The sequence below is a fragment of the Pimephales promelas genome, chromosome 18, assembly GCF_988280905.1.
Source record: "Pimephales promelas chromosome 18, fPimPro1.hap1.1, whole genome shotgun sequence".
NCBI classification, from domain to species: Eukaryota; Metazoa; Chordata; class Actinopteri; order Cypriniformes; family Leuciscidae; genus Pimephales; species Pimephales promelas.
Window position 1 is genome coordinate 19,385,353 of NC_142786.1, and position 20,684 is coordinate 19,406,036.

General features: G+C 37.6%; 1 protein-coding gene across 2 annotated transcripts in view; it reads left to right on the forward strand.

Annotated features, from left to right (window-relative positions):
* Positions 1-13,384, forward strand: part of eif3hb (eukaryotic translation initiation factor 3, subunit H, b) — a 105,449-nt gene extending 92,065 nt beyond the window's left edge. Inside the window, exons 6-9 of one of the 2 annotated variants that reach the window (XR_016147387.1) lie at positions 860-980; positions 8,132-8,264; positions 12,798-12,951; positions 13,191-13,384. Coding sequence is in view for 1 of the 2 variants with exons in the window: in XM_089122971.1 (XP_088979097.1) it covers positions 860-980; positions 8,132-8,264; positions 12,798-12,895 (352 nt within the window). In the remaining variant the exon portion in view is untranslated. Of the gene's footprint in view, positions 1-859; positions 981-8,131; positions 8,265-12,797; positions 13,001-13,190 lie in introns of those variants that run through there. The other variant, XM_089122971.1, reaches the window with a different exon arrangement.
* The last annotated feature ends 7,300 nt before the right edge of the window (positions 13,385-20,684 follow it).

A 20,684-nucleotide genomic window follows, 5' to 3' on the forward strand; every position in this document is an offset into this window, starting at 1 on the left:
CATATATGCCTGGTTTTTCTGCAGGGTTCTTTAATATATATTAGGGCTGTGAAATGATTAATAGCGATTGATCGCATCCAAAATAAAATTTTGTGTTTACATAATACCTGTTTGTGAACTGTGTATAATTATGTTGTATAGACCATTTCACAAGATGTAAACAACACTGGTCCAGAAGCACTTCCTGTTTCAGTTTTTTAACACTACACAAAGCTGGGATAAATTACAACCAACAGAACATTTAAAACTGAATCAAAAAGTTAAACAAACATCTTTAAGATGTTTTCTTTACATGTGAAATAAAGAAAACAGTTACAAACTGAAACAGGAAGTGCTTATGGACCAGTGTTGTTTACATCTTGTGAAATATTATATGTTTATAATTGTGTATATTGTATGTTTATACAGTGTGTATATATATATACAGTATATATATATATATATATATATATATATATATATATATACAATTTAAATTCATAGAAAATTAATAAAATAAAATATATATTAAAATAAAAATGAGTTATTTTTGATAAAGTGTATTGTTAATAAAACAAATGCACCAGTAAAAAAAAAAATATTCTAAAACATACAAAATAAAAAAAAAAAAAAAAAACATCTAATTCTAAAACAGAAAATATCAGTGTGACTTTGATTTTCTTTTCCCTGTTTTTTGTTTTGTTTTTGGTAATGTCATTACACATCAGATATTTTAGGGACATTTACAATAATATAAAAGTCATTTTATGGATAACCTGTGAACGTAAGTTTCTCCATAGCGTGTTACCCAAAAAACAAATCTGTTTGTGTACTGTGTGTGTGTTTACTAAATAACAAGAACCTGGTTGTTCCTCTGCAGTTCTCATCTGGAGAAGAGCCTGCAGATGCTGATGGACCGTGTGGATGACATGAGTCAGGACATCATCAAGTACAACAACCACTGCCGAAGTCTGAGCAAACAGCAGCAGCAGAGACATCAGGTGAGAAACCTGTGTGTTCATGCTTCCCCTTCAGAGAAACACCTGTGTGTTCACACTTCCCCTTCAGCGAGACACCTGTGTGTTCACACTTCCCCTTCAGCGAGACACCTGTGTGTTCACACTTCCCCTTCAGCGAGACACCTGTGTGTTCACACTTCCCCTTCAGCGAGACACCTGTGTGTTCACACTTCCCCTTCAGAGAGACACCTGCGTGTTCACACTTCCCCTTCAGCGAGACACCTGTGTGTTCACACTTCCCCTTCAGAGAGACACCTGTGTGTTCACACTTCCCCTTCAGAGAAACACCTGTGTGTTCACACTTCCCCTTCAGCGAGACACCTGTGTGTTCACACTTCCCCTTCAGCGAGACACCTGTGTATTCACACTTCCCCTTCAGCGAGACATGTGTGTACACGCTTCCCTTCAGAGAAACACCTGTGTGTTCACGCTTCCCCTTCAGAGAAACACCTGTGTGTTCACACTTCCCCTTCAGCGAGACACCTGTGTGTTCACACTTCCCCTTCAGAGAAACACCTGTGTGTTCACGCTTCCCCTTAATGAGACACCTAAGTGTTCACGATTCCCCTTCAGAGAAACACCTCTGTGTTCACACTTCCCCTTCAGCGAGACACCTGTGTGTTCACACTTCCCCTTCAGCGAGACACCTGTGTGTTCACACTTCCCCTTCAGCGAGACACCTGTGTGTTCACACTTCCCCTTCAGCGAGACACCTGTGTGTTCACACTTCCCCTTCAGAGAGACACCTGTGTGTTCACACTTCCCCTTCAGAGAGACACCTGTGTGTTCACACTTCCCCTTCAGTGAGACACCTGTGTATTCACACTTCCCCTTCAGCGAGACACCTGTGTGTTCACACTTCCCCTTCAGCGAGACACCTGTGTGTTCACACTTCCCCTTCAGAGAGACACCTGTGTGTTCACACTTCCCCTTCAGAGAGACACCTGTGTATTCACACTTCCCCTTCAGCGAGACACCTGTGTGTTCACACTTCCCCTTCAGCGAGACACCTGTGTGTTCACGCTTCCCCTTCAGAGAGACACCTGCGTGTTCACACTTCAGCGAGACACCTGTGTGTTCACACTTCCCCTTCAGCGAGACACCTGTGTGTTCACACTTCCCCTTCAGCGAGACACCTGTGTGTTCACACTTCCCCTTCAGCGAGACACCTGTGTGTTCGCGCTTCCCCTTCAGAGAGACACCTGTGTGTTCACGCTTCCCCTTCAGAGAGACACCTGTGTGTTCACGCTTCCCCTTCAGAGAGACACCTGTGTGTTCACACTTCCCCTTCAGCGAGACACCTGTGTGTTCACACTTCCCCTTTAGAGAGACACCTGTGTGTTCACACTTCCCCTTCAGCGAGACACCTGTGTGTTCACACTTCCCCTTCAGAGAGACACCTGTGTGTTCACACTTCCCCTTCAGCGAGACACCTGTGTGTTCACACTTCCCCTTCAGCGGGACACCTGTGTGTTCACACTTCCCCTTCAGCGAGACACCTGTGTTCACACTTCCCCTTCAGAGAGACACCTGTGTGTTCACACTTCCCCTTCAGAGAGACACCTGTGTGTTCACACTTCCCCTTCAGCGAGACACCTGTGTGTTCACACTTCCCCTTCAGAGAGACACCTGTGTGTTCACACTTCCCCTTCAGTGAAACACCTCTGTGTTCACACTTCCCCTTCAGCGAGACACCTGTGTGTTCACACTTCCCCTTCAGCGAGACACCTGTGTGTTCACACTTCCCCTTCAGAGAGACACCTGTGTGTTCACACTTCCCCTTCAGCGAGACACCTGTGTGTTCACACTTCCCCTTCAGAGAGACACCTGTGTGTTCACACTTCCCCTTCAGCGAGACACCTGTGTGTTCACACTTCCCCTTCAGCGAGACATGTGTGTATTCACACTTCCCCTTCAGAGAGACACCTGTGTGTTCACACTTCCCCTTTCAGAGAGACACCTGTGTATTCACACTTCCCCTTCAGCGAGACACCTGTGTGTTCACACTTCCCCTTCAGAGAGACACCTGCGTGTTCACACTTCCCCTTCAGCGAGACACCTGTGTGTTCACACTTCCCCTTCAGCGAGACACCTGCGTGTTCACACTTCCCCTTCAGCGAGACACCTGTGTGTTCACACTTCCCCTTCAGAGAGACACCTGCGTGTTCACACTTCCCCTTCAGAGAGACACCTGTGTGTTCACACTTCCCCTTCAGCGAGACACCTGTGTGTTCACACTTCCCCTTCAGCGAGACATGTGTGTATTCACACTTCCCCTTCAGAGAGACACCTGTGTGTTCACACTTCCCCTTTCAGAGAGACACCTGTGTATTCACACTTCCCCTTCAGCGAGACACCTGTGTGTTCACACTTCCCCTTTCAGAGAGACACCTGTGTGTTCACACTTCCCCTTCAGAGAGACACCTGTGTGTTCACACTTCCCCTTCAGAGAGACACCTGTGTGTTCACACGTCCCCTTCAGCGAGACACCTGTGTGTTCACGCTTCCCCTTCAGAGAGACACCTGCGTGTTCACACTTCAGCGAGACACCTGTGTGTTCACACTTCCCCTTCAGCGAGACACCTGTGTGTTCACACTTCCCCTTCAGCGAGACACCTGTGTGTTCACACTTCCCCTTCAGAGAGACACCTGTGTGTTCACACTTCCCCTTCAGAGAGACACCTGTGTGTTCACACTTCCCCTTCAGAGAGACACCTGTGTGTTCACACTTCCCCTTCAGAGAGACACCTGTGTGTTCACACTTCCCCTTCAGCGAGACACCTGTGTGTTCACACTTCCCCTTCAGAGAGACACCTGTGTGTTCACACTTCCCCTTCAGCGAGACACCTGTGTGATCATGCTTCCCCTTCCCATGATGCCTCAAATCACACTGTTGCTGAGAGAAGTGTGCAAGTCCTTAACGTTTTATCTTGGTTTTATTAATCTTTTGAATTATATTTGCATTTTATATATTTTTTTTTACTTTTTAAAATTTTTATATTGCTAATAGATTTAGATTTTATTTATTTAGCCTTACAGTAGCTCAAACAGTAGATCATTGGCGCTTGCAACGCCGAGGTCATGAGTTTGATTCCCAAGGAAAGCAAGAACTGATAAATAATGTAAATACCTTGAAATGTAATGTACAGTAAGTTGCTTACACACAGTTGGATGAGAGTGTCTGCCAAATGCAATACATATCCAATTAATAATTGTAGTGATTCAACTTAAAACTTATTTCAGTTTATTGCCAATGCAACTTTTCTAATTTCTAATGAAAAATAAGTCATCATTTACTCATCCTGGTGTTGTTTTAATGTTGTATGCCCTTCTTTCTTTCTCAGACCACAAAATAAGAATAAAAAAAAAAGTCCTGCTTAAAAAAGACACACAAGTATCAGAAAATTATTACATGCGAGTCGTATGTTCCAAGTGTTCTGGGTGGATATGATAGGGTTTGGTGAAAAACAAACTGGAATTAAATGTATTATTTAATGAAATCTTGGCCGTTGGTCACATTCATGAGACTCTTAGTGTCGCAGTTCACTCCGAATCGCCCAGAAAAACACACACAAGTTGTGAGAAATCAAGATCGATGAAATCGTGCCATGAAAAACAATGCCTAGAAATCCCCATAAAAGTGTCGTTGTAACGATGAGGAGGCAAGGAGGAATCCAAATGCAAGCACAATGGTTTAATAAAGATAATAGACAAATAAAAGGAAAATCCACGGAAACCAAAGAAACTTAGAAACAGTAACTCAGAACAAAACTCAGAAACAAGAACTCAGAACTAGACTCAGAACTAGAAACAACGCTACAGTGAAACATCGACCGACACCCAACAACTGAAACACAGGGGTTTAAATACACAGACAAACAAGCTAAACGAGGGAACAAGGGGGCGTGGTAAATCAGAAACACCTGGGGAAACTTATAAACAAGAAAAACTACAAAGGACTACAAAACCTGGCACAGAACAGAAAATAACTAAAGTCCACACAAGACAAGGAAAACACAAGACAGGAATCGTGACAGTCGTACTCTTTCTTCACCGAGTTGAATATTTCTATACTGGAACTCTGGTCGTCAGAATCACAGATTATTGAACTTGATAACTTCTTGTTACGACGAACACAACAGATATATTCACCTCAGAGAAGAAGGTTCATGGATTGCGTTTTGTTTCTGGTCGAGTTGGATTGAACCGCGACACTAACTGAGTCATGAACATGCAGTCGAGCACAGAAGACCTCGGACAAGCTCAGGATTTACAGTATGTTCAATAACACATTAATTACAGTTAGTTTTATACACGCAGAACACCTGAAATATACAAGTCGTGTCACATTGGATCATTCTGTAATACTTTTGCTTTTGAAGCTTGAAGAACAACACCAGGGTAAGTAAATGACTTAATTTTTTTTAAATTTAAAAAAAAAAAAAATTAGTTAACAATAATATCCCTGCTTTTAAGTAATCAGATTTTCATCTAGACGACTGAAGAAACAGGTTAAAGAAAGGGAACGGAGACATGTGACGCTAACACACACACACGCAGACACACACACACACACACACACTTTTAAACGCTTTGATGTTCTGGTTGGATGAGAGCTATCATAAGCATGTAAACGCTAGTGACTTTAATGGTAGCCTTGCTAGCGTGACGTCTGCTGCTGGGAAAACAGGTTGTCACCACAAAGATCACAATAAGGGGCCAACACTGAACGAGCGGCTGATGAGGCTTGATGTTTCACTCTTGATGTTATACTTTGAAAGATATAATTATATCACAGTCGTAATTGATGAAACTGTGCAACTTGAAACCCAGGAATTATCTCTGAGGCTGTAATCAAAGCTTTGTTACGAAAACACAGGGTTGCACTTTAGAGGCTTGTTGGTAGTTTTAGCAAGATTTTACTCTTAAATCAATGTTTATTTGTTAATGCACAGTATAGACAATATAATGGGTGTTTCTAACTGTCAAGACATTTTTGGATCATACTTCACCCCAAAAGACAAGAATAGGAAATTATATTTTTGCCTTTTTTTATATTTATTGTGATATTAAACGCATTTCCCCTCCATTCACCCCAATGAATGAAAACAAATGAATAAATAAATACAAAATAAATTCATTTTTAATCTGCTCATTTGGTGCTGCAGTAACTTTTATTCTTCTTAATATTATCTCTGTTGAATAGAAAGTTCAAAAGAATAGCATTTATTTGAAATAGAAATCTTTTGTAACACCATGTCTTTACTGTGACTTTTGATCAATTTAATGCATCCTTGCTGAATAATTGTTTTTATTTAAATAAGTAAAAAAATCTGTCTGACCCAAACTTCTGTTTAGGTTGTAACCTTAAATTAAGCTGATTTGAATTAACAAAATAAACAATTAAATCTTTTAATGATCCTAAAAATAGTTTCCATATTCTCTACACAAAGTAATATGATTTCTAACATACTTAAAGTAGGGATGCCCGATATATTAGCAAATCGGTATCGGCTGATATATGATCATTTTAATGTTGCCGTTATCGGCCCGATCAGAAAATTTGGTCGATATACAGTATTAAAGCCAATAAATAATGCATTTTTTCCTTCAGATGTGCATTGTTCAACATGATTGAAATATGATTGGAAAAGGAAAATACAGTTAAGTGCAACATGCAAGTCTGTCATAAAAACTACATAAAGTGATAATGAATTAGTGATGACTATGAGACTTTTGTATTTGTAATCAGGCTCTCAAAAATTATATTTATTTAGATTTATCGGCAAATATCGGCTTTCAGATATAAAGAATTATTGGTATTGGTCGATATTTGAATATCGGTGCATCCCTAATTATTATTATTATTTTTTTTTTAACTTTTAGTGTGATGTATGAGGTTCAGAGTTTTTGTTAATTTTCAAAAGCAATGCTGCAAATTGTCCTGTTTAAGTGAGAGTGTCTGGGTTCAGAAGCGGCCTGACTGACTCTATAAAGAAGAGATTTATTGAGTGGCGGTGCATCAAGGTCTGCACGGGACGAGAGAGACGAGACGGTAATGGCCTTGCTCTGATGCCCTGAACTTCATGATTGATTGAAGAACACACGACCTCCCAAACTCCTCTGATACCGCAGTGACACAGCGATTCTCTCTTTATTTACTCATTTCTTTAATCAGATCTAATTCCCACTGCAGCTGCTTTTAAATAAACCATCAGTCTTCTCTGTGATGGCCATCTTTAAAGGGGTCATCCGATGAAAATTCACTCTTATATGGTGTTTGCATATAAATCTATCATTGAAGTGTGTGGACAAAACAGCAATAGAATGAAAAAATCCAACTCAAAAAGACTAAACACTCTCAATAATCAAGCCGTTTGAATTTTCTGAGCACTATGATGTCATATTGCTTATTCTCCACCCATGACCACTGACATACTGGCCCGTATCAGCATATTCCCCGTATTAGCATATTCCCCGCCATCAGCCTTTTTTTATACTGTCTGCCAAGGCATCACTTTAGCGCTTTACACCTGGCCAGTTCATGCGTTTTCTCAGATCGGATTTATCAAAACTATTCCATTTATACCTGATCATATAAATGTGTTTTTGCAAAATGATCCGATCTTTAATTCCCGCTCTATATGCAGATTTAATGGAGTTCACATCACCGAATGCAACCGATATGAGCTGCATCCAAACCACACCTATGAAAAATGAAGCTATTTCAGACCAACCCCTTTTAAACTTGCGTCGCGCACGAAAGTCATTTATCCCGCCATTAAAATATCAACAGCGCCGAGATCCGCCCACAAAGATATTTGCAGTTGATACTTGCGTTTCAGATCGTTAAAATAGGGTGTTTTCACGATTGGATACTATCCCATCACAGACAAAGCATGATCAGGTGTAAACAGCTCCATTTTGCTCATTATCATTTAAAGAGACATGCACCAAAACGGGTCAATGTGAACAGAGCTGTTTCTGAGAAGGTAAAGAGTGTTGTTGTACACAACCCCAAAGCATGTTACAAACTTTACACAAAGACCCTAAAGAATCATACCAGCTTGTGTTATGGGCATCCAACGACCCCTTTAAAAGTTAATAACCGTTCGCTCTTCTTCATCCCTCAGTACGTTCAGAGACGCCAGCAGGAGAACACACAGAGACAGAGTCGAGGAGAACCTTCTCTTCCAGAAGAAGATCTGAGCAAGATGTTCAAGCCTCCCCAGCCTCCTCCACGCATGGACACGCTGCTCATCGCCAGTACGTGATCCTTCCTGCAACTCATGCTTATATATATATATATATCAGTGCAGCGTGAGCCGTTCTCGATCAAGCAACACTGTTACCACACAGCGCTAAGAGATCCGGTAAAGAAAACATTTGAATTCGCCACTGAGGTAATAACATAGCTGCGAGATCTAGTGAGATGCATTCGCATTTCTCCGTTATTAACTGTAGGTCTCTATTAGATCAAACAACGCTGTCATTGTGCCGTGAATGAACTAGTAATACTTTACGTCCACAGATCAGCAACATTCACCATGGATTTAATATAGTTTCCAGCACTTAAAAATTCAAATATTATATAAATAAATACATATTTAAATGTTATTTTTAATGTGATGACCAAAATCTTATTTGTTCATCCTTCAAAGATGGACCCCCATTTATAAACCTGAAAGTTTCAAGATCTAGGAAAACTCACACTTATTTAAAAATATTTTTCTTTAAACAAATAGGAAATTTCTTTCTTTTTGCTGTATCGAAAACGTACCGAACCGAACCGTGACTTGAAAACCGAGGTACATACCGAACCGTGATTTTTGTGTACCGTTACACCCCTAATATATATATATATATATATATACTTTTATAATATACACTGCCTGGCAAAAAATGACACATCATGCCCATGCTCCAAAATGAGTGCTGGACTCTTGCATCTTGACCTCAGAAAGTTGATGGAAATAAATGGCACTTTTTACCGCCATTATACAAATGATGACCTCTGATACAGTAGGCATGTTACTGCCCTGTGTTTTAATCTACATCAAATACAACCTTCAATTTGCATTGGAAGGTTATTCCGCGCTATGATGAACAACTCAATTCCTCTGTAACGGAGTTGTGTTTGCAGAGTTTAAAGGGATAGTTCACTTTGAAATTAATGTTTGGTATGTTTTAGCTTACCTCAAGTGCATCCAAGAAGTAGGTGTCTTTGTTTCTGCAGTAATTTCAATTTTGATATTTTTAGGTCAAACCGTTTGTGTCTATCAGTCATATAATGGAGGTCTATGGGTCCACCTCAAAGAGCATGCACAGAGAAGTCCAAATTAAACATGATTTAATGACTCGTAAATGTAAGTACACATTGATGGCCTAAGACACAAAACGAGCGGTTTGTGTAAGAAAACGAATGGTGTTTATAGCATTTTTGAAAACTTCTTGTAAAACTTGAGAAAAACTTGAGAATAATGTCTCTGATGTTCATTCATGTCATGTCAAGTCATCTGTGTTTGCCGAGAACATGCACACTTTGGACAGGGCGGTAATAATTAAGGTGATTAATTGCTTGTGTATTGTGATTAAAATCTGCTTATGCCACAAAGTTTACTGCGATTGAGGCTACTATGATTATGAGTGTAGTTTGATCGAAGTATTGCACTAACATGAGAGAGTTTAATGGCAACATTGCCAATTTGATTTACATTACAAGCACTTAGAATTTCATTTTACTTTTTGGCTCTATAAATATCTATAACATATTTTTGCTCAGTTTGACTTTCGGATGAAATAGAGGTGATTATTTCTCCTTGAGTTTGAGCTTCATATTCTCACTATATCATATGACACCGTGTCTATATTTCTGTGACGTCGCGCTGGAACGACGAACACAAAGTGTGGCAGTGATTATCTCTGTTTATGTGCTTTATTTACTGTTAAAAGCGTGTAATGTGACACTGAATATCATTTGCAGCTTTAAAAGCAACAATGGATAATCCACCTCAGATCTTGAAATTAAACAAAAGGAAACAAGAACGTTTAAACTGTGAACAAAGAAATGTATTATTTGACAGATAGTGTTTTAGTAACTCAGTAGCCTATGTATTTAAATAAAGTTTAAATGGTGTAATATTTGTGAGTTTGATTATGTAGCCGATTTATCCATTTTCTTGCGATTGGCGTCAAGATTGACTCCGCCCACACGCTGTTCTGATTGGCTGTGGGTTTTGATTGATTGATTGAGTCGCGTCTAGTGTGGACAGACTAATGATTTTTTTGCTGGATTGCATCACGTCTGGTTAGGACACCGTGTGAGCTAAAAGCCTGATACCTGTAAATTGAATATGAAACTTCACAAAAAACACTGTTTGTCTAAAGGTTCAATAAACTGTACCTTAAAAAAGTATATATATTCCACTATTATTTCCTATGTCAGGCTTCACAATGCTAAGTAGAAGGATGTAATGTTCATAAACCGGATGATAAGCCGAATGCGATGTGAGACGTCCCGAAACAGCGTTCACATCTCCTCCTCATTTCATCTCATTTGGATCTGGAAAGATTTGGACTCGTCCCTTTTTTCTCTCCCGTGGAGTTGAGATGAGGCGAAGGAGGTGTGATTTATGGGGAACATTACAGAGGCCTTGCCACAGATGGATTTAAAGCAGTTGTTTGTAAGTTGTTATGGAGCGAGTGTATTATAGATCAGATGGTGACGTGTCTCCTGAACGGTTGGACTTTATGTAGATGTTATGTTACTCTAGAGCTCTGCTGTTTCCCGTCTTCGAAAAGGATTATATGGGAAGTCTTTGCAATCTTTCAGATTTTTTGGGGGGATGTTTTTTTTATGCAACATGCCAATTTTGCACACGAGTTATGTAATTCTCAACTTTTGATGCTGCTGTTTTCTGATATGGTTTAGTCTATGATTAGGGAAGGATGAAGGGGTACAACATTAGCCATACTTAAATGAACCCCGTCAACAGTTATGGATCGTATTTCAAATCATTCATTTGTACATGCAGCGTAATTACTTATATTTGATGTTTACGGTATATTTTACCACCACTGCAGACCTCTTGCGTGATCACGAAGACAGGCTAATGGCTGAATCGGAATTTATAAGCAAGATCACGGGAATCAATATCCTAATACACCCCATTTGTGCTAAAATACATATCATAAGACGTCCATCATCAGATGAAAGCCAGTGCTACTACCCATGCGAACATTAACACTAAGCTTTTCCCTCTAAAAAAAAATTGTCTAATAAATATAGCTACAGTATTTCGTTGTCACCCTGCCTCTCCAAATGCAAAACTGACATTAACTAAATGCAATAATGCAGTAACAACAGAAAAAGTACTTGGGTGTGTGTTTTATTTTGTATTTTCCATTCAATAATGCAATCGCTGCTGTCTGTCCCATTGAAGAACATGACAGTCCGCGTATGTTTTGGAACTATTGGGACTTCCATGAGCCATGACAGCCGTCGCGGCGACATCAAAGAGTGTCGCAACTCTTTCTCTCTATGGCTCTGATCAGCGCTAGTTTGCTGGCGTTGGCTTGGTGTGTTCCAGGCTTAAAGGGATAGTTCACTTTGAAATTAATTTTTGGTATGTTTTAGCTTACCTCAAGGGCATCCAAGATGTAGGTGTCTTTGTTTCCACAGTATTTTCAATTTTGATATTTTTAGGTTAAACCGTTCTTGTCTGTCAGGCATATAATGGTCTGTGGTCACCACCTCAAAGAGCATGCACAGAGAAATCCAAATTAAACATTATTTAATGACTCATAAATAGGGTTGGGTATCGAGAATCGAGTATCGATTGGAATCGGGACTAACTTTTCGTTTTTCCCGGAATCGTTCAAAAGTTACAATTTCGATTTCTAGTTTCGATATTCACAGTCCGCCGAGCGGAAGAAGAAACCGCTGAACAACACCAACGAAGAAGCGTCTACCGGAAGTGTTGGCATAACCGCGCGAGTCGAACATGAGTAGCTTACGTCGGCGGTCCAAAGTGTGGCTTCACTTTTCTAAAAATAACGAAATCTCGGCAAAATGCAAAATTTGTGACAAAAGGAGTATTTTTACAGAAGGAGTATTTCCTTTAGAAAGGATTATTTCCTTCAGAAAGACCGTTGGTTAGCAAGGTTAGCTAAACTTTTTTGACCCTGCCTCTTAAAAGAATCAGAATCGAGAATCGTTAGGAACCGGAATCGAAACAAGGAATCGGAATCGGAATCAGAATCGTTCAAATTCAAACGATACCCAACCCTACTCATAAATGTAAGTACACATTGATAGCCCAAGACACGAAACGAGCGGTTTGTGTGAGAAAACTAAAAGTATTTATATTGTTTTACCTCTTGTAACCACAGCAACATCCGCCTGCGCCCTCAGATCACTAGGATGTGTACTTACATTTACGAGTCATTAAATCATGTTTAATCCGGACTTCTCTGTGCATGCTCTTTGAGGTGCTGACCATAGACCTCCATTATATGAATGACAGACAAGAACGGTTTGACCTAAAAATATCAAAATTGAAAATACTGCTGAAACAAAGACACCTACATCTTGGATGCCCTTGAAGTGTAAGCTAAAACATACCAAAAATTAAAGTGAACTATCCCTTTAATACACGCATTACTCTTCACAACAGCCCAATTTCTTCTTCAACTCCCTCAAGATTCATTTCTCCTCTCTTTCCTTCTCACTCAACCAAATCACAGTGTTTATTCACCTAAATCTTTCTAAATCTGAATTTCCCTCCATCTACTCTTCAGGTCAAATCAACACGTACTGCCAAACCGTTAAGGAGTTCACGTCTCAGAACCTGGGCAAGCTGTTCATGGCTGAAGCTCTCCAAGGGCCGAGCGCTTAGACTGAAGATCAGCAACACTCCTCCCTAACCTTTACAGGACCTTTTCTCATTTTAATATATGAAGAGTTCAGATGCAAAAGCCTCTAAATGCCATTTGAAATTTTCTTCTAAAATGACCATTTTTATCAAGCTTGTATATTTAAGTTCAGTAATTTCACTTAAATGACAATTAATAGGTAATCTTCGTTGCCATTTAAGTGAAATTACTGAACTTAAATATACAAGCTTGATAAAAATGATCATTTTAGAAGAAAATTTCAAATGGCACTTAGAGGCTTTTGCATCTGAACTCTTCATATTCAATTGGTTTGATGTTTTTATTTTCACATTACCAGACCAAAAACCCAAGTATAAGCTTAATAGGTTATTTTATTTAAGCATGTATAGTAAAAGAGCCTGATGTGTGTGTCAGCACGGACCAAACTGTGAACCGATGTATCTATCAATTAAGTGCGAAAAGACATTTGGTAATAAATTGGATCATGTCCAGTTTGTGTCTTGCCATTCTCATTGAAGAGAGAGATGTGGCTCTCGATCTAGTGCTGGAGGAATAGGAGATATTATTTTTGAAGCCGTATGACTTTTTTCCACATGCCTTTTTGATATACAGTAATCCTTTAAAGGGCAGTTTCTTTCTCTCTGCACTCTCTTTGCTAATGGTAATTCCACACCACTCGTTTACTTTCTCCATTACTGCAGAAAAATGTTTAGCCTTAGAGGGATAGTTCACTTCAAAATGTAATTCTTGTCATCATATACTCGCCCTCAAATTGTTTGAGTTTCTTTCTTCTGATGAGCACAAAGGAAGATATTTTGAAGAATGTCAGTAACCAAACGGTTAATAGACCCATTGACATTCATAGTAAATTTTTTCCTACTATGGAAGTCAATGGTCTAGTTAACCGTTTGGTTACTGACATTCTTCAAAATATCTTCCTTTGTTATTTATATTATGTAATGTATATTATAAAAATATCTATAAATAGATGCTTATATGAATAAATACCTTATAAATAGATTTTCTTATCTTTATTTATTATAATATATAAAAAAGTTCTGAAAAAACAGTTATTATATACACACACACACACACACACACACACATCCATATATGAAATAAAAATTGTTTTCTTATTTTTGCTTTTTCTCATTTTTATAATCTTTATTAAAAATAAATCATTTTTACACAAGGTATTTTAACTATTTTACACAATTTCTGCTCAATTTTCAGGGCCTTTAAAAACTCTGTTTTTTTTTTTTTAATTTAAGGCCTAAAAAAATGTAAACACTCTGAAAAGTAGGTAACACTTTACAATTTCATTAGTTAACTACCTTAACATAAATTAAGAATGATCAATACTTCTACATCATATATTAATCATAGTTAATTGCAGCATTTACTAATACATTGTTACAATCAAAGGTTGTATTTGTTAACATTAGTTAATGCACTGTGAAGTACAGCTGTATTTTTATTAACTAACATTAACGAAGATTACAGATAAATACTGTAACAAATGTATTGCTCATTAATAATACATTAACTAATGTAACAGGATAATGTAATAAACTTCATAAGGCAAATTCAATTAAATAAATGTGAGTGATGCACGTTTCAAATATTTCAAATGCATTTTTATATTTTGTTCAAAACCTGTAAAGTTTAATCATGTTTTTTTTTTTTTTTTTTTTTTTTTTTACAGTCATTTGCAATTTCCCTTCTTATTCATACTATATTCACTCTATTTCTGCAGCTCCTAAAAAGGTCCTAAAACCTTAAAGGGTTAGTTCACCCAAAAATGAAAATTATGTAATTAATGACTCGCCCTTTTGTCGGTCCAAACCCAGAACACGTCAGCCACGTCTTATGTCAGCATCGTCACTGAATGCGGATCCACAACAGAACCGGAAGACAATACAATACAAAGTCGAAGTTTCTGTTATTTTTCGACCGAAATGTATTTTCGATGCTTCAAAACATTGTAACTAATCCACTGATGTTACATGGACTACTTTGATGATGTCTTTATTTCCTTTCTGGACAAGGACAGTATACCGTACACACATTTCCAATGGAGGGACAGAAAGGTCACACACTAAATCTAAAATATCTTAAATTGTGTTGATTTGATAAACCCTGCAGATACTCTGTCTGACTTTATGACCAGGAATATGTTGTCTCACTTGAAGTCTTACTTCCAGACGAGGACAGATTTTCTTTTCCTTAAAGTTATTCGGTCACAAATCACACTCTAATTATTTTAAATGTGAGACGAGCAATTTTCGGGATCAAATCAGTCTGGCCTTTTGTACGGGTCATTGTGTTCTTTTAGCCGAATATGGATGGGAATAAGTTATAATTACAGTAGTATTATAACCCTGTCAGCTTACACCAGGAGTCTGGAGCTGGACATTCATTTCAACCCACTGTTCCCAGTTGTAGAGCGACGTTGGGGTTTGCGAGACGTTTCCCGCCCGACAGTCATCAGCCTCCACAGAATGTATTTTTACATTTATTTCCACTTCACTTCAGGTGATTAAAGCAGATAAACCATGACAATAAAACTCTTGAACCCCAGCCGCTCTGATGGATGATTGCTAAGAGTTTCAGTCGTAATTGCAGCGATGAGCTTTTGACATCGAGCGACGTGCCCAGCCTTTCAAAGAGCCGTGTGTCCCAGCGCCATTAAATCCCACGGAGACAGCAAATAAAACGCAAAAAGTTGTAGTTTTTAATGCCCTTTTCTACCTTCCCTGTCACTTTCTGTAATAGAAATGACAGTAATCACAGTTGTAGACCTTGTGCCATTGTAATTAAATACTATATCCAGTCCAGATGGAAATTATTACTTTTTGTGGAATCAAGGATACAGGTAAATGCTAGAAATTATCATCTTTAATTGATAAAGAAAATCAGGGGTCTCATCATAACTAACATCTTTTCAGGCAAGTATATTTTTACATACAGTATTATGAACAACCCGATCTCACGACCAAGTCGTTCTAATTCGACGAATGATTAAAAAGTGGCTAATTCGTAACAATTCATACGACCTCACTCGTACGAATTAATACGATTTTGCTAAATCGTACATATTTTACGAATTGGCCAATTCGTATGAATTCGTACGAATGACCTACCCCTTACCCCGCCCCTAAACCTAACCATCACGTGGGTTTAGACAAATCGTACGAATTAGTACGAGTGAGGTCGTACGAATTAGAACGAATAAGTCACTTTTTAATCATGCGTCGAATTCGTACGAATTGGTCGTGAGATAGTGTTGGTTTTCTACCACAAATGTTCATACTTTAAATCATACTTTAGATTAGGGTCAGATTCTCACGACTAACAGACTATTATACGACTTTTGCCTCAATAAACTCCTAAAAACTGCTTATTAATAGTTTAGTTATTGGGAGATTAAGAAATGAAGAATATGATCATGCAGATTAAGCCATTAATGTGTGCTTTATGTACTAATAAACAGTTAATAATATGCATGCTAATAAACAACTAGTTGATCTTGAGATTTGGACAAATGCTGGGTAGTTTTAACCCAATTTTGGGTCAAATATGGACAAACCCAAAGATTGTTGTTAAAAATGCAATTTTAAAAATTTAACCCAACAACTGGGTTTGCCCATATTTGACCCAAAGTTGAAACAACCCAGCAGTTTTCAGAGTGTAAACTAAAGTGTTACACTCTAAAAAATGCTGGGTTGTTTTAACCCAACTTTGGGTCAAATATGGACTAACCCAGCCGTTGGGTTAAATTTTTACATTACATTTTTAACCCAACATTTCGGGTTTGTCCATATTTGACCCAAAATTGGGTTAAAACAACCCAGCATTTTTTAGAGTGTACCCAGTTATTTTATGTAAAAAAGTATTTTCTGGTAAAGGAGCATTTTTCAAGGACAATTCCATCTTATAAATGCTCATTTCAGAAATAATTTGAAGTCTTCTCATATATCACACACCAAAGTCATCTCATCTCACAGAATTGATAACCCATGCATTACGTAGATTTACCCAACGCATGTTTTCAGTGTGTTTAAAGGCCCGCTGACGGTTAATCTAGAATTTAGCTATATCTTGACTCCTCACAGGTGATGATCTGTTTGAATCTGCAGTAATGGAGGAATGAATGTCTCCCTGAAGCCTCATTGATCTGTGTGTGTGTGCGTGTGTGTGCGTGAGCAGCCGGCTCAGAAGACATTGATTTGAGAAGTCACGAAGCTGCTCATTATAGTTTTCTTTGAACACTGCCATTGTGTTTGTTTTAGGCTGGTACACCGGAGGTCCTACAGCTTTTGTTCTATTATTGATGAAGTCCCGCTTGTTTCCACTCTCTCCGAGGGCGTTTGCTCCACAGGACTGCAGGAGAAGCTGTTTGATGTGTGTGTTAGTTAGACTTTATATCACACAATTCTGACTTTATAACTCGCAATTGCGACTTTATATCACACAATTCTGACTTTATAACTCGCAATTGCAACTTTATATCATATAATTCTGACTTTATAACTCGCAATTGTGACTTTATATCATATAATCCTGACTTTATAACTCGCAATTGTGACTTTATATCATACAATTCTGACTTCATATCACGCAATTCTAACTAACACAATTGCGACTTTATCACGCAATTCTGACTTTAAAACTCCCAATTGTGACTTCATATCACGCAATTCTGACTATAACACAATTGTGACTTCATCACGCAATTATAACTTTATAACTCGCAATTGCGACTTTATATCATACAATTCTGACTTTATAACTCGCAATTCTAACTAACACAATTGCGACTTTATCACGCAATTCTGACTTTAAAACTCGCAATTGTGACTTCATATCACGCAATTCTGACTACAACACAATTGTGACTATCACGCAATTATGACTTTATAACTCGCAATTGCGACTTTATATCATACGATTCTGACTATAACACAATTGCCACTTTATCACGCAATTCTGACTTTAAAACTCGCAATTGCGACTTCATATCACGCAATTCTGACTAACACAATTGCGACTTTATCTCACAATTCTGACTTCATAACTCGCAATTGCGACTTTATATCATATAATTCTGACTTTATAACTCGCAATTCTAACTAACACAATTGCGACTTTATCACGCAATTCTGACTTTAAAACTCGCAATTGTGACTTCATATCACGCAATTCTGACTACAACACAATTGTGACTATCACGCAATTATGACTTTATAACTCGCAATTGCGACTTTATATCATACGATTCTGACATTGTAACTCACAATTGCGACTTTATATCATACAATTATGACTTCAAATCATGCAATTCTGACTATAACATAATTGCAACTTTATCGTGCAATTCTGACTTTAAAACTCGCAATTGCGACTTCATATCACACAATTCTGACTATAACACAATTGCGACTATCACGCAATTCTGACTTTATAACTCGCAATTGCGACTTCATATCACGCAATTCTTACTTTATAACTCGTAATTGCGACTTTATATCATACGATTCTGACTTTATAACTCACAATTGTGCCTTTTATTACTCAGTTCTGAGTTTATAACTCACTTATTGCGACTTTATATCATGCAATTTTGACTTCAAATCATGCAATTCTAACTAACACAATTGCGACTTTATCACTCAATTATGACTTTATAACTCGCAATTGCGAATTTATATCTCGCAATTCTGACTTTATAACTCGCAATTGCGAATTTATATCTCGCAATTCTGACTTTATAACTCGCAATTGTGACTTTATGTCATATAATTCTGAATTTATAACTCGCAGTTGTGCTTTTTATTACGCAATTCTGACTTTATGACTCACAATTGCGACTTTATATCATACATTTCTGACTTCATGTCATGCAATTCTAACTAACAGAATTGTCACGCAATTCTGACTTTAAAACTCGCAATTGCGACTTCATATCACGCAATTCTGACTTTATAACTCACAATTGCGACTTTATATCATGCAATTCTGACTTTATAACTCACAATTGCGACTTTATGTCATATAATTCTGACTTTATAACTTGCATTTCTGACTATAACACAATTGCGACTTCATATCATGGAATTCTGACTTTATAACTCGCAATTGCAACTTTATATCATCCAATTCTAAGAAAAAAAATCTGAATTGTAAGAGAAAAAGTCGCAATTACATTTTTAATTTTTTTATTCTGTGGCGGAAACAAGCTTCCATAGAGATTGGTTAGACTACATGTAACAACATTAAAGGGGCTATATGTAAGAATTTTCACGTATTAATCACATTCTTATTGCAAATAACAGCTTGAACAGTTTGTAAGAAATGTAAAATGCGAGACCTTCCTCAACGTGTCTATGAAAGCTTGTCGACTGATTTTAGGACTTTTTTGTTTTTGCATTTTGCATATAACACCTAGCGTTAGACCTTAGTATATATAATCTTAATAAGAGCTCATATTATATATCATTTATTAAATTAGTAGTTCACATTTGTGAAAGTTAAGCACTTCCTTTCACTGATTGTTACAAAAACATTTTTTTAAGTTTCTGATGTTATTTTGGAAAATGTCTCTTAATGAAGAATAAAATTGTCAGTAGTTTTCTGCCATTTTTCAGCTTTTATCCTGTTAATGCACAGATTCAGAGAAGACTGCGTTTTAAACAGGAGGTCATCAAAAATGTTTTTTCTTATACTTTTTTTTGAGGAAGCAATGTTAAGATGTTCTTTGAAACCACAATGGTCCTGCAGCTTCCTCTTGACGAAACATAGAGCCACACAAAACCCACATAAATGCAGGGCTGGCCGTGCTCGAACTAAAAGCTGAGCCCTTGAACAGTTTCGAGAGGAGCTATCTGCAGTTGCTCCGGTACAATGCTTGCCACAGTTTTCTTTAAACAGGAAATTCCTACTTTTCCACTCTAATATAGGTTCTGTAATGAGTACCTGTCTATACTCACTCACCCGGTCTTGATAACTCACACTTTTCCATGAAGTTTCCCTTGGCGAGGTGTATCGAACGCTCGATCCGTGTTACTGGCTCTCCCAGTGGTAGATGCTGAAAAACATCTGTGATCAAATCAGTTTTAACCAGAGTTAGACAACACAATCTGAAATCTTAAACCAGCAAGTCTGTACAGAAGAGAGTTCACCAATCACTTAAAACAGCCGGCTTATGGTTATTATATGTACAGGTGAAACTATACAATTAGAATATCGTGCAAAAGTTCTTTTATTTCAGTAGTTCAACTTAAAAGGTGAAACTAATATATTGTACAGCATCATTATGCAAAGTGAGATATTTCTAGCCTTTATTTGTTATCATTTTGATGGTTATGGATTACAGCTTATGAAAACCTTTTAACAATATTCTAATTTTTAATTTGGAGTTTTCAAATCTGTAAGTCATAACCATCAAAATGATAATACTTGAAATATATATATATATGTATATGTATATATATGTATATATATATATATATATATATATATATATATATATATATATATATATATATATATATATATATGCAATAATATATATCGGGTTCTATCTCCACTTTTGGTCGAAATTGAGTTTTTGACATAATCTGATCCATTAGGTGTTTATTAATGCCTGTGTGGTGTTATTTTTGTAAAAAAAAATAAAAAATAGATTAGAAATAGAATTAATAAGATTAATAGATAAAGCTATAACAGAAGATTATACTACATTACAGTTTTGCCAGCTGGGATGTAAAAACTGTGATGCTCAATATCTCA